The sequence below is a fragment of the Cynocephalus volans genome, chromosome 5, assembly GCF_027409185.1.
Source record: "Cynocephalus volans isolate mCynVol1 chromosome 5, mCynVol1.pri, whole genome shotgun sequence".
NCBI classification, from domain to species: domain Eukaryota; kingdom Metazoa; phylum Chordata; class Mammalia; order Dermoptera; family Cynocephalidae; genus Cynocephalus; species Cynocephalus volans.
In genome coordinates this window covers 75,098,855-75,112,462 of record NC_084464.1, presented here as the reverse complement: position 1 = coordinate 75,112,462, position 13,608 = coordinate 75,098,855, and the positions used below count along the sequence as shown (strand labels likewise).

Here is a 13,608-nt window from a genome sequence, read left to right as displayed (position 1 = left end):
CAATGCATTATTCATTGTATTATATACAGCTTTAATTAGAAACTCCTTGGAAGTTCAAACCATAACGTCTTTAATTCTACTTCTTTCCTTATTTCCAGTACAGTGCCTTTCAGATACTGGATTCATACTAAAATAGTTAAACTACTGTAAAAAGTAATACCTTAAATGTAATAGTGCTATCATAAGCAGTACTCTGCAATACACGCTATCAGAACTTTTTTCAATTATATAGATTCCATAAGAAAAACAAGTGCTCTGATGACATGAGCTCTTTAGAGTCTTCAGAAGTTTCTTTGGGAAGGGCAGGTGAAATGATGTCTCTTGGTATGTTCCCAATTTGGATGAACCCACCAGATGGCCTAATTAGCAGTGTTCCCACCTCAAATCTGGAGACCATTAAACAGAACAGAACACTTTAAACCCTATGCCCTTACTAAGATGCACATTTCTATGCCCATTTCTCAATTGACTTCTCAGCTTGAGAGCAGATGAAGTAAAATATGAAAGCGCATTGTTTTAGATTTGAGATATCAAACATAAACTTTACTATAAATTCTCTCATAGAATTTTTCAGCATTATAGCTACAAGATGGGCTATCAAACCTCTTTACTCCCTTCTAATTCTTCTGGGCTAAATGCTTATAGCCCAAGCATTTTCTAATGTGGAATTTATTGATTCCCATGTTCTACAATTTTTAGTATGTATTACCCTAACATAGCAACAAAACTTGAACTAACGTGGCAAAGTTTGGTTAATAACAATATATATTATAATTGGTGAAGTTAGAAGCTCAGAGCAGAATCACATATAGAAGGGAACTATGTCAAGATTTTTCCAGCTCTTTAAAAAAGTGTTTGAAATTGAATATGCACAGTAAATATTGAAATATTTATAAAACCAAATTTTTTATTAAAAAATGAGAAATCAAAACAGGGATTCTAAACAGTGCCATAGCATTTATTTGTTAACTTTTGTGTATTTAAGTTACCTTACATTGTTCCTCACTAATGCGATTTCTACCATTGTTAATGACTTGATGACAAAATGCAAACCATCAGCAGTGCAAACCAAGACTGATGAAGCCTATGTAGTGATTTGCTTAATTGTAAATGTGATTTATCACTGTGGATGGACTTACTAGTGATCAGTGCCATATCCTTTCGTCCTGGTGAAGCCTACTGATGTAGCCACTACTAATGCTGGCAAACCTGCAAGAAAAGCAATGTCACACTTCAGATTCAGCTATAACCACTGGGCATACTGGCCGAAGAACAGTCAGGACAAACTCCCGATGCTTAAATCAGAACAACTGCCTTTGGATGAATCACTTCACAAAGTATGTCTCCATTAAAAAATTTCTTTCAAGTACAAAAATATGACAGCGACAGCTGGATCTTTAACTTAGTGCATTTCTCTAATGTTGCTAGGTAACCACCACATTTGACATGGGTTTAAAGGGAAGTAATAAAAGAGATTTAGTATATCTTTTAAGTTATTTTTTCTCTAGGGGTTTACTCTGTTAGAAAGGAAATTCATAGTTATAAAATCAGAAAGGTGAAAACTGGATGTTCTTGTGTGATGGAATATCAGAAATGAAACATTCAGCTGGGCACATATTGATCCACATCAAGTTGTACTTAGAAGATAAAAAAAATCTAATCAGTTAATTCTTTCTTTATAATTTACTTTTAATAACAACAGTGTAGTAACAGGGAATTCAATTGCCTGCATACCTGCATCAGTTCTGACCTTATGACTTTCAGTTTGTGTATGTGAATCACACTTACCTCATTCACGTTCAATGAAACTCCTGTGTGTTTTGGTGAAATAGAACTCAGTCTAATCTCCACTACTTAAAGGTTTTTTTTTTCTTTTTTCTTTTTTTTCTTTTAAGTTTTGATCCTGTTTTGTTTTCAGGAAGATCACGTTTGTCTTTCCAGGTTGAAAAATCCATCTCCTCATCATCTTCTCGCATCCCCTTCACCCATCTTCTTTCTTCCTATCATTTCCCACCCTTCCTGCTATTCTTTCTTCTGTAAGCTTTCTCTTGTGACATTGCATTTTTCCATGAAATTTAATGACAAGAACTTTGGAGGGCATCTCACAGGGACACACCATATTTTTGAACAAATACTGGTGACTATAGGAGGGTTCTTCAAAAAGTTCATAGAAAAATAGAATTGAAAGATATATGAATCTTTCCATATGCTTTTTGATGTACCTTCCTATATATAACATAGCTTATATATATGGTCTCCTCCTCCTCCTTCTCCATGCATGTCATTTGTTGACTTTTTTGATTGACTGGATCATGATCATAAAAAACAAAACAAACAAACAAAAAAACCCAACTCTTCCAGGTCGTAAATGAAGGATTGATAGTCTTCATTCCATAGAACTTGGATTAATTTTTTCTTTTTATAAATTCATTATGTTGCACTTGCCATAATGAAACTCAATGCCACTATTCTGCCCACCCACAAACTTTCTGATAGTCTAGCACCATCAATTTAGGTTTTTGCTACCTGGAGTAAGTTAATATTAGCTGTACACTTAGAGACTACCTGTGAAGTCTCTCAGATCTTTAGTAGAAATGTTAAATATTTACCAATTCTGTAAATCAGCTCTCTTTATTCTTCATGTGGTTCTTTAACCTGCATTCTGTACTAATTCATGATTAATTCATGTCTATTGGTTCATTACTAGTGCAAGTTTAGAAGATCCTTATAATAGAATCTAGACAAAAATTTTATGAAAGTCTAAGTCTAGCACATTCTTCAACTTCTTAGCTGATTTCCCATTTGCCTGTGCAGGGAATCCTTGTACATTAGTTAGACATGGTAGATCCTTGCTGAAATCTTATGGGTTAAGCGTTCTTAATCCTGTGTTTCCAGCATGAATTATTCTGGCATTATAATCAATCCACTTACTGGTAATTTCCCATTTTCCCTCTAGCATTCTATTCTCCTGTCTTCAGATACAGTAGGTATATGTCATATATTTGGTCTAAAATTCCCCAGTTTTTTAGTGTTGGTCCTTTACAATTCAAAGGTACACATTAAAAATATACTGGGCTTTTTCTAAAACTAGCTTCTTAAATTAACCAAGTTATCATTAGAATTGGCCTCGTGAAATGTATAGATCTTTGAGATATCCCTGTCATTAGGCAATTTGAGAGGAAATTTTTCTAATAATGACAGGTAAAGAATTAATTCTCAGTCTGCCAGCAATTCTGTTTTTCTACTTTTGAGGACTCCACTGACTAACCATAAGATTTCATTCATTCTCTAGAAGGCTTTCTCCCTGTAACATGAATAGATTTATTATTTAATAGTTTTGAGATTCCTTGGAATGGAATCAGCAAAATATTCTTGAGGGGAGTACATGCCTAGTGAACTGTCATGGTTTGGGCCCTGAACATTTTAAGACATTTTGCATTTTCAGAAAATATTAACAGAGAGCACTTTGTTTTTCTGCTTGTGGATATCTCAGGTCTCATCTCAAATCAAGTAGGCACTGTCGATTGGTAATTGACTTGCTACAGGGGCATTCAATACTTACTCCTTTTTAAAGTTCCAAATGGTTAATGAACATTCAAAAATGACCACCTTCATATATTTTCACTTTCATATATTAAACTAGATAGAAAGTAGCCAGGGATAATTACTCTCTACTGCTTCATAATATAAATGTTAAAAGCCATTTTAAGAAGAGCATGAAAGGGTATATTAATATGCTTACCCCATCCAAGGCACAAAAAGCGTTTCCTTATAAGCCGTGTCCTAATTTTTCCAGTGACAGCCATATATGACTGCCATGCCTCAGTCAAAACCCAACAGAATGAAGCCAGGAAGAAAAAGTGCAAAAATGCGGTGGTAGTGGTACAGATACTCTGTGGAAAGAAGAAAAGACTCACACTAAACTTGTGCGGGAAATCACGTGTCCTTCAGAGGGTTGCTAATCTCTGACTCTCTGCTTTTATTTCAGATACATACCTCTCTTCAGTGCTGGAGTAATTATTTATAGAAATTAGAAACCCTGTAGTCTGTATGCTGTATACAATTTCTATGATAGAAAAAAATGTCTTAATTCCATTTGTGTGTAGAATCTACCAGAAGGAATGTAAATGTAACCTGAATGTAAATTTAAACTCAAGGGACATTAAAATTATTGCTTCATTAAATGTTTTTCTTGAAATGTAATTATGGAAATAGCCCTTTCTTTGGTTTAAGTTACAGGCATCTTGCATAATTATTTTGGCTACATTCTTTATTCTTCCTTTTTAACCAAGAATTCTTTGTTATTTTATCTACGTTGATGTTAAGATTACATTTGCAAGTGCAATAATCTTTCAAAAGGAAAAATTACTTTGCTTTTATATGTGTGTGATATTCAAGGTATATCAGCAAAGCAAAAAATGAGATTTGGCTAATAGCCTAGTACAAAAACAACATATGTATTTTAAAGCACTTAATACATTGCTTTTGTGTTATTACATTGCAATGTGTGTCCTAATCAAATCACTTTGAAAAGCTAATTGAATCACTGGCAGTACACAGCTATGATTTCATAGATATTTTTCTTTGTGCAACTTAATCACTGTGAATGTGCTGACCATCAGTTCTGACTCGTCTGCAAAAGATTCGCAGCTTCATTTTGATAAAGATTGTTACTTATTTCACTATTGATATAATTTTTTGTGTAAATCTTGTTGAAATATAAGTTTTTATAAACCAGAACCAGCAGCAGAACTAATTTCTTACTTTGTCAGACTCAGTCTTACAAAAAAACAAACAAATCCCAAAACAAAGAAATTAAAACATAACTTCCATCCTTACATCTTTGTTCCAGTCCACTGCTAAAGCGGGCTATCTGATTAGAATTTTTATTTGGGGGCCCAAGTTATTCATATCACTTACTTATTCTGTTAAAATTCACCAGATGTTAAACTAGCTTTCCAGTTCTTTAAATGCTATAAAAAAAACCCTTAGTATGTCTGTCTCAGTAGGTTGTTTCAATGATGAGAGATGATGTATGGAAGCTGAGTACCTAGGCATATAGCACTGTGCTAGGCATACACAAGTAAGTGCTCAACCAATTATGACTACCGTCGTCATTATTATAAGTAGCACTAAAAGAGATGTTAGCATTTTTCAGCAAATGATTCCTTATTTCATGTAGTACCTAAATTTATTAGTGCTTAAGTTTATGCTTACAAAGATGATACCTTTCAGTACAATAAAGTCATGTATTTCTCGAATGCTCTTCTTCATACCTTTACTTCTGTGTCATGTATAATAGAGTATCTTTAACCAATCACTATTCCTTTTACACTTGATACATTGAGACTTTTTTTTTTTCCACATTAAGGTTTAAATATTTGCAGGTAGACTACTTTTCTCATTCTTGATCTCTAGTCGCTGATCCCAATTTGAATTTCAAAGATAATGCTTCCATTCAATATCTGTAGACTGGTTACACTTTCTAGTTCACATTTCTTTTCCTTCCACCGGTTTGTCTCATCCCAATTCTATGTGCTAGCAAAACTGTTCCTTCTCCAGTTTTAAACTGCCAATAAAGGGTTGTGTCAAACAATGTAAAAATGTTAAAATGTTACACTCTAAGTACTGGATGCACTAAAAATTTATAAGAAATAATGAAGGGCTCAATGTCTGGAAACAGATTTTTTAATTCGCTCTCTGTACATCGTTTGCTACTTTGGGACTCCCTGATACTCATTTTAATTCGAATACATATTGAAGTGCATGGACTGACATGTATTCCAATAATTCTTGTCTCTCTGGACATCAAGGCCACAACCTGTGAGGGAGAATATATTGTAACTGAAGAAGCAAGGCTTATTTCTACAAATAACAGCATTCCGCTATGGCCAGATGAATATTCATATATAACTTGAAAGTGCTCCAAGTATAGAGGTAAGCTACCTCAGCCTAAGGAATGTGTACATGTGGACAAAGGAGATCTAAATCATAAAACTAACTACACATGAAGAGTATAGGAAAGTCTTTGGTCTTGAGAAATAGAAAAAGAGCACCATTTTGCTTCATCATCCTGTGAAGAATCTATACAATCAAACATTTGATACGATGAAACAGATTTTTCTACTCATATATTTGCTAAGTTGTAATAATGCAAACAGCCTTTTTAAAATACAACTTTTACAAATAGTAATTTTCAAATGAACTCTATTATTTTCCACAAATACCACACCAGCTTCCCCAAGAATGGCCTTTCTAATATTCTGGGCTCACGATTCCTTGATCTTTTCTCCCACATAACCTAATCCTACATCAGCAACCCCCAAAGATCATCCATCCCTTAGATTCCCTCAATCCTGGGGCTTCTTCCACGTACAGACTTCAAACTCTGATTCTCCTTTTCTACAAACAGGTTCATATCTTGGCACCTGTTCAATTGTTGCTACCACTGGCCCCACTATTGGAACCTCTGGCCTTACGGCTTTTACTTATTCAGCCTCCCTGTGTCTCCTCTTGACTCCTACTACAACTGAGTCTTCATAGTTCATAATTCCAAATGTGACACTAACTAGCACCTCAAGTTCATCATCCAATTCTTCTGCTTAACCTGCCTTGCCAAACCCCAAACTTTTGTCATCAGTGTCACAGCTCATGAGAATTATTGACAAATATTAGAAAATTGAAAGCAAATTTAAGTTGGCAAACTGAGCACTGTTTACACCTATCACTCTCAAATATATCCTTCACCTCAAATCCTTAGAGAAAATAGGAAAGATTTCTTAATATAAATGAAGAAAAAAAAAAGTGTAAAAAGAGATGCACTAGAGACTATGAGAAATCCTATAAAAAACAAAAGCAGATAAGACACCAAAGCCCAAAGCTAAATATTGGGAGGAGGGATAAAGACATGGGAAGTAGGAAAAGTTATGATACACTAATAATATAGAAATTCTAACATTCGTTTAAAAGTATTTCCAAAAGGAAGAAACAGAGAAAATTGGGGGAAATACAGCGTTTAAAGAAATATTATGGAAAAATGTCTCCAAACTTTAAAACTTCTTGTGGCTGTAGGATAAAGATAAAGCGCGCGCACACACACACACACACACACACACACACACACACACACACACACACACACACACACACACACACACACCCCTAGATATATTGTGATAAAATACGTGATCATCAAGTGTAAAGAGAAAAATCTTAAAAGCTGTCAGAGTGAAAGAAAAGATGACTTACAAAAATTAAGGATCACGTTGACATCAGATTCCTCGTGAGCAACCCACAATACAAGAAGGCAGTGGAAGTAATATCCTCAACATTGTAAGAAAAAATAACTTTGAATATAGGATTGTACACCCAGAAAAACTACTATTCAAGTGAGAGACAGAAATAGAGATATTCTTAGAATTGAAAGAAACTTTGAAGTTTATTACCTCAAGATCCTTTCAGAAAAAATTGCTAGACAATACACAACACTAATAATAAGACCTCCAGTAAGAAAGAAGGAGACAAAATAAGTGACAGCAAAGAAAGCAAAGAAAGTAATAAAATATGTTAAGTTAAAAAAAGTTTATTTTAAATACATATGTGTATATATACACAATTTTAAAAATATTGCTACCTGAATATAAAATTCAAAATAATATCAGCAAGAGTTAAATGACGAGGGGGATGAGAGTTGCAAGGCAGCAGAGGAAAATAAAAGTATGCTAAGTCCTTTTTGTTGTCAGGGATATTAGAGATACTGATTAACTCTAGTTAATAGAAAAATATGTTTGAACATTTATGCTAATGTTAAGGTAATCACAAAAACTGGAAACAAATAATATATTGTAAAATAGCAGAAGAGAACTAAAACTAAAAAAAAGAAATCGACCAGTCCAATTAAAGGTGGGCAAAGGGGCAACAAACTAGAAAATATGATAAATAAGAAAAAAATAAGAAAACAAAAGTAATTCCAAATATATCAGAAATCACAATAAATGGGAATGTTTTAAATTCACTGGTGAAAAGTTAAAAACTTTAACATTGGATTAAAAAATCTAATTTCAGTAATATATTTATGAGACATACCCCAAACCCAACTGGAGATTGAAAATAAAGAGACACAGGAAGATTGAGAATAAAAGGTTAAAAGAGCGATATTAAGCAAATGCTCTTATGTAAAAATCAGATGTCACAATATTAATATTGGAAAAAACGCTTAAAGAGATAAGGAGGAGCCTTTCATACTGATAAAAGAGGCAGGCCATAAAGAATATTCAGAAGTAACACATCTCAATGAAACCAATAATAATTTTTCAAAGTATATAAGGCAAAAACTGAGAAAACTACAAGGATAAAGTGTCAAACTAAGACTATGCTAAAGGACTTAACATACAGCTCTCAGAAAGCTATAGAAAAAGCAGGGGAAAAATAATAATATGCAAGATTATAACTGCATAATCAGTAAAACTGGTTAATCTATTTTTTGCAATATTATACATAAAAAACAGAACATACACAGTTCTTTAAAATACAAATGGAACATTTACAGAAACTAACTAGTCCTATGGCAGAAAGTGAAATAAAATAAATTTAAGAAAGTTTATAACATATAGGATATTTTCACAAGGAAGCTAGCATGACATTGATACCAAAATGAGCAAGAAAACTATAAGCCACTTCTGCTTACCGACATAAATGTAAAAGTGCTAAATGAAAAATCAAACCCAGAAACACAGTAAAAAGATAATAAATCAGTACCAAATCAAAGTGTGTTCAGTAATGCAGGATTAACAATCACCTGCATATGATTTATTAAATAATAATAGATTAAAGAAGAGAAACCATGTGATCACATCAATAAATGTCAAAGCATTTGATAAAATTAAAAACACATTATTATTAGAATAATATTCCTCATAAATTATGAATAGAAGTGAACACTCCTACTTTAAGAAAGATCATTTCTCCAAAACTTACAGTAAAAATCATATTAATGGTAAAATATTAGAAGAATTCCTATCAGTCATGGATAAGAGGAGGAAGTGCCCATTACCTCCATTATTCTAAGTTGTACAGGAGGTTTTCACCAACACAATACAAGAAAAAAATAGGAAAAAAAGACAATGCTGTCATCATTGCAGATAATATATCTACTTGTTAGAAAATCCAAGCTAATCAATTTTTAAGCTACTAGAAATAAGAAAAAGAATCAACAAGGTAGCTGGATGCAAGATCAGCATACAAAAATTTTATTACCTATACACCAAGATCAATATACAAAACTAATTTTCCTATACACCAACAATATCATTCAAAAAATGTAATGCAAAATTTAAATTAAGCATATTTATCTCTCTTCTCCCTCCCAAACCACAGTAAAGTGACCAAGTTATTAAGTCACAAGGAAAAAGAAAATAGGCAGTAGACACAGTGAACTCAAGGTGTTGACAAATTCAGAAGATGCTGAGGGAAAGTTTAACCACAGTGAGTGGAAGAGAAAGTTGTAGCTTAAGTGCTTGTAGAGTGTGGGGGTGATAATAGAAATACTGATTGCAATGGAGCCAATTCAGTTTTGGACCTTCTGAAGGGTTTATTACTTGGAAATAACAGGGACTAGAAACAGAAGGAGGACATAGGTTCACATAGGGCTGAAAAAAGAGTGGTTGGTTGAAAAATCTACATACAGAATAGTTGGCTCTCTGTGTTTCCTCCCCTGCTCAGCCCAGCCCAGCACTATCACAGGGAAGTTAGTCTCTGGAGAATTGAATCGGTTGGGTTCTGAAGTCAGACACCAGTCTCACTAGTGGGTAGGTATATGGGGCAGGCACAAGTGTGTGTATTAAACCGTAGGACCCTCCACACCTTTCCCTCTCACCTCTAACCTCAGAATGCCAGAGATTAAAATTCTGTCCTAGAGGGATAAAAGTCATTATACACTGGTTCATTTCCGATTAACATTCTGTGAAACTTACCATTTGATAAGTCCATCTGCCCACGTAGAGCTACAAATTACTTTTTAGAACCTTGCTTTTATAAATAAATAAACAGCCAAGGATAATTGGACAATTGAGAAAATCCTCCAAAAAGGAAAAAAGTAAAAGGCCAAGCAAAGAAAGGAAACAAGAGTGGAGAGAGACAATAGGATAATAGAAAAATGAAAACATCAAAAAAAGACTAAAGTTCTGTAGGAGCTGAGAAAATAAATTGCACATATGAAACAAAATCACTAGGGGATAATTATCAGATAAAAGCAAAGGTCCTGTTCATAATAAAAACAAAAACTGTAAAGTACCTTAAAACATTTAACAAAAACGTGCAGAAATTTTGCATAGAAAATTATGACATTTAATTGAAGGACACAAGAAAAAACATGAATAAATGGAAAAACACCATGCACATAAACTGGAAGACTCAATTTTACATAAATGTCAGTCTTCCCCAAATCAATAAATATATTCAATGAAATTCCTATAAAATCTTCATTATTTTTTCTAGTTTAAGTCCATTCTAAGTCATAGAGAAAATTAATAGTCCAGAAATTCTAAAAAGAAGAAAGCCATATAGAGAGTTTTCCTAATGATATAAAACAGAATAAAATGTGGTCAAATGATCACCATCCCCATTTTGCATGTGAAGGTTTGGAGAGACTAAGTAACTTGGCCAAGGCCACATGGTTCATGAGTGGGGAGTAGGGGTAAAACATGGTCTCTGACCCCAGAGCTTGAACACTTCTTTAACTACCTTATGCTGCCTTTTGACAATACTTTTTGCTCATTCCCTGATTAATCCTCACAATCTTTTCCATCTTCTCAAGCTCCAACTTTCCTCCTTACTCTCTTCTATCAGATGGCCTTGCCTTCTACATCTAATGGGTGCAGATTATCCATATTATCAAATATCTTCGTATTCCCCATGCCCCCCAACTTGAAATTCCCCCCCTAACTCCATGGACCTCCCTTCTTTCCAAAGCATGCCCTTCCCCTTCCAGGAGAGAGTGTGTAATAGAGTAGCCAAGAGACAGGTTCTTGCTGTCATGCTGTGCAGGTTCACACACTGCTTCATTTACTGACTGTTACCTAAAATCTTTGTGCCTTAGGTTTATCAGAGAAGTCTGTTTTACTAAGTATTTTTGAACCTTGATGACTCTTTAATTGAACTTTGAGAAAATATTACCTTATTACAGTAATGAGTTTCTTAGAGTATGAAATATAATTATCTACTGCTTTTCACTTGGAAGGTTTTTAAGAATTCTAAGAAAAAAAAATACAGAATACATACTATGTTTACCCTATTTCCAACACTAAAGTAAATGAGAGAAAGATGTTAGCATTTAAAAAATAAGCAGTCTTAGGCACCTATTTTGTAAGTATTTCAAAAAGCAAAAAAGAAAATGTTTTTAAAGAGAGATACATATTGTTAAAAAAACGGCCATGGAATATAGAATATAGAGAAGCTTGCTTTTGTTAGAAAAATAAAAAACAGAATACTGAAATAAAATACTTCAGTAGAGTATTTAGAAACTCTCAAAGAGTATCAATATCTACATTGCAGTATTTATAGGGAAATCAAGAATTAATTGTAGTTATAATAACATTTCAACAATCTTAGACAAAATAAAATAATTCCTCCACACAAAGCAATTCTTATTTAAATTATTTAGATAATTTTGACCATTCACACACTGATTTGTCTATAATAAATAAATGTGTATATATCTTCCTATTCACATGAAATAAAACATGTACATAACAGTACAATATAATTCTGGACATACCAATAACTTCTTGTATATAACTGATGCTATGGGAAGAAATCCTGGTTCATCACCATAGTGATTTCAAAAGCAGTTTTTTAAAGGCTATACCAATAACTGCATATTTACAGTATTGAGAAGATGGTAGTACTTACACACTAAAAATAAATTAGGATGAAATAAGACAATGGATTAAAAAGGGACTTTGTGCAAAGGTAACACATAACACAGTAAGTGCTCAATAAAGGATAATTGTTAATAGTCAGATCATATTAAGAGCTTAGTCAAATACATAAATTGAGTTTTCATTTGGCAAAATGAGCACATTTGAAAATTTTTGACTGCATCTAAAAGGATGAAAAAACTAACTTATCAAACACCTACTCTTCCTTAAACATTAATTTTGCAGCAATACTGCAAGGGAAATATTTTATAAAGGAGGAAATGAAGCTCAGAGGTTGAATAACTTGTCTAAAGTTACACAGGTAGCAAGTGAAGAAGCATGTGTTCTTTCCCTATAATATGTTGCCTTGTGCACTAAAAGACCCTGATTTTGCTCCTATTAATTTTCATAAGATTATACCATATCCTTTTAAGCCACCTCAAATTCTTTCTGAAATAAACAATGTGTAGAGAGTAAATAGATATTATGATAAACAAACAAAAATTATATTAAATGGTGAGTCCTTACTGTCCAAATCACTACTAACTAAAACAGAAATGCACCATTTCCAAGTGTATTTTTGATTATACAGACACTGTCAATGCATGTGCAAGTGTACTTTGAGGTCACCGAGAGAGTACCTCAACCCCAGTGAAATGAATCATTAAATACAATGGGCATTGTGAACACAAGGTTCATCATTTTATAAAATTGAATGAAAACTTTTATGGCATTAAGAATCCATTCAGAAGCTTTTTGCTAGTATCGCTTTATCAAGCCTCCCTTTTCCATAGTTGCCATAGCATGCTCATTCTCAGCAATGCCATTTGTAGACAATTGACAAATATTTCTCACAGGCCTAAATACTTAAGCTGTGCATTCCCCTTGGAAGTAACAGAAAATAGCAACAGAAGAGGTATGATGGACTTTTGTTCTTCTTGAAAACTCTTGGTTCACCATTAAACATGAATTGCACAACTTGCTTAAATGCTACAGCACAAAACTATGACGAGGAAACAATATCATCTCTCCAACTGCTCTCTTTTGAAAATTTTTGAAGCAGGTTATTTTTTGCATAATCAATATCACTGTCACAAGTATAACTCCAAATAGAAGAAATTTCCAATATAAAGTTATGTATGATACAAAATAATTACAGTGAAGGAACAATAAAAAGCATTTGCTAAATATAAGTATCTCAAATAATAACTCTTACTTGCTAGATTTTTATAATTTCATATTAAAGTAAAGCAGCACTATTAAAAATAGAATAAATGCTAGATAGATGTCAATAGAGATAAAAATCTGTTCCACAGATGCCAGAAATATATACCTTGAAGAAAACAGGCTCATAATTTGAAGATCTTGGAAAGTTTGTCACACATAACAGGAGAATCTGATTTTTTGAAACGTGTCCTTTGGGAATCCAAACATTTGTACATCATACATAGCAGATGCTTCCTTATATAATGTTATCTTCAGTCTTAGGAAAATGACAATTTTATCCAAAATGAAATATAATTAAGTCACTTGCTGAATACGGTCAAGAGTTCAACAAAAGATTTACCAATAATTTAGAAACTTTGAAATGCATTACAAGTTCTAAGACATCTCTAGCGATTGATTTACACTGTGTTTTATACGTAAAGAGGAAATTCATTTGGCAGTGGGTTTGTACCCTCAGGTGTGTTCA

The 13,608-nt window shown here is 33.2% G+C and overlaps 1 protein-coding gene across 1 annotated transcript in view; it reads right to left on the bottom strand.

Annotated features, from left to right (window-relative positions):
- Positions 1–13,608, bottom strand: part of ADGRB3 (adhesion G protein-coupled receptor B3) — a 658,639-nt gene that overhangs the window by 55,812 nt on the left and 589,219 nt on the right. The window contains exons 19-20 of the mRNA XM_063096759.1: positions 3,743–3,893; positions 1,140–1,209 (exon numbers count right to left, since the gene is read on the bottom strand). Of these exons, the coding sequence (XP_062952829.1) occupies positions 1,140–1,209; positions 3,743–3,893 (221 nt within the window). The remainder of the gene's footprint in view (positions 1–1,139; positions 1,210–3,742; positions 3,894–13,608) is intronic.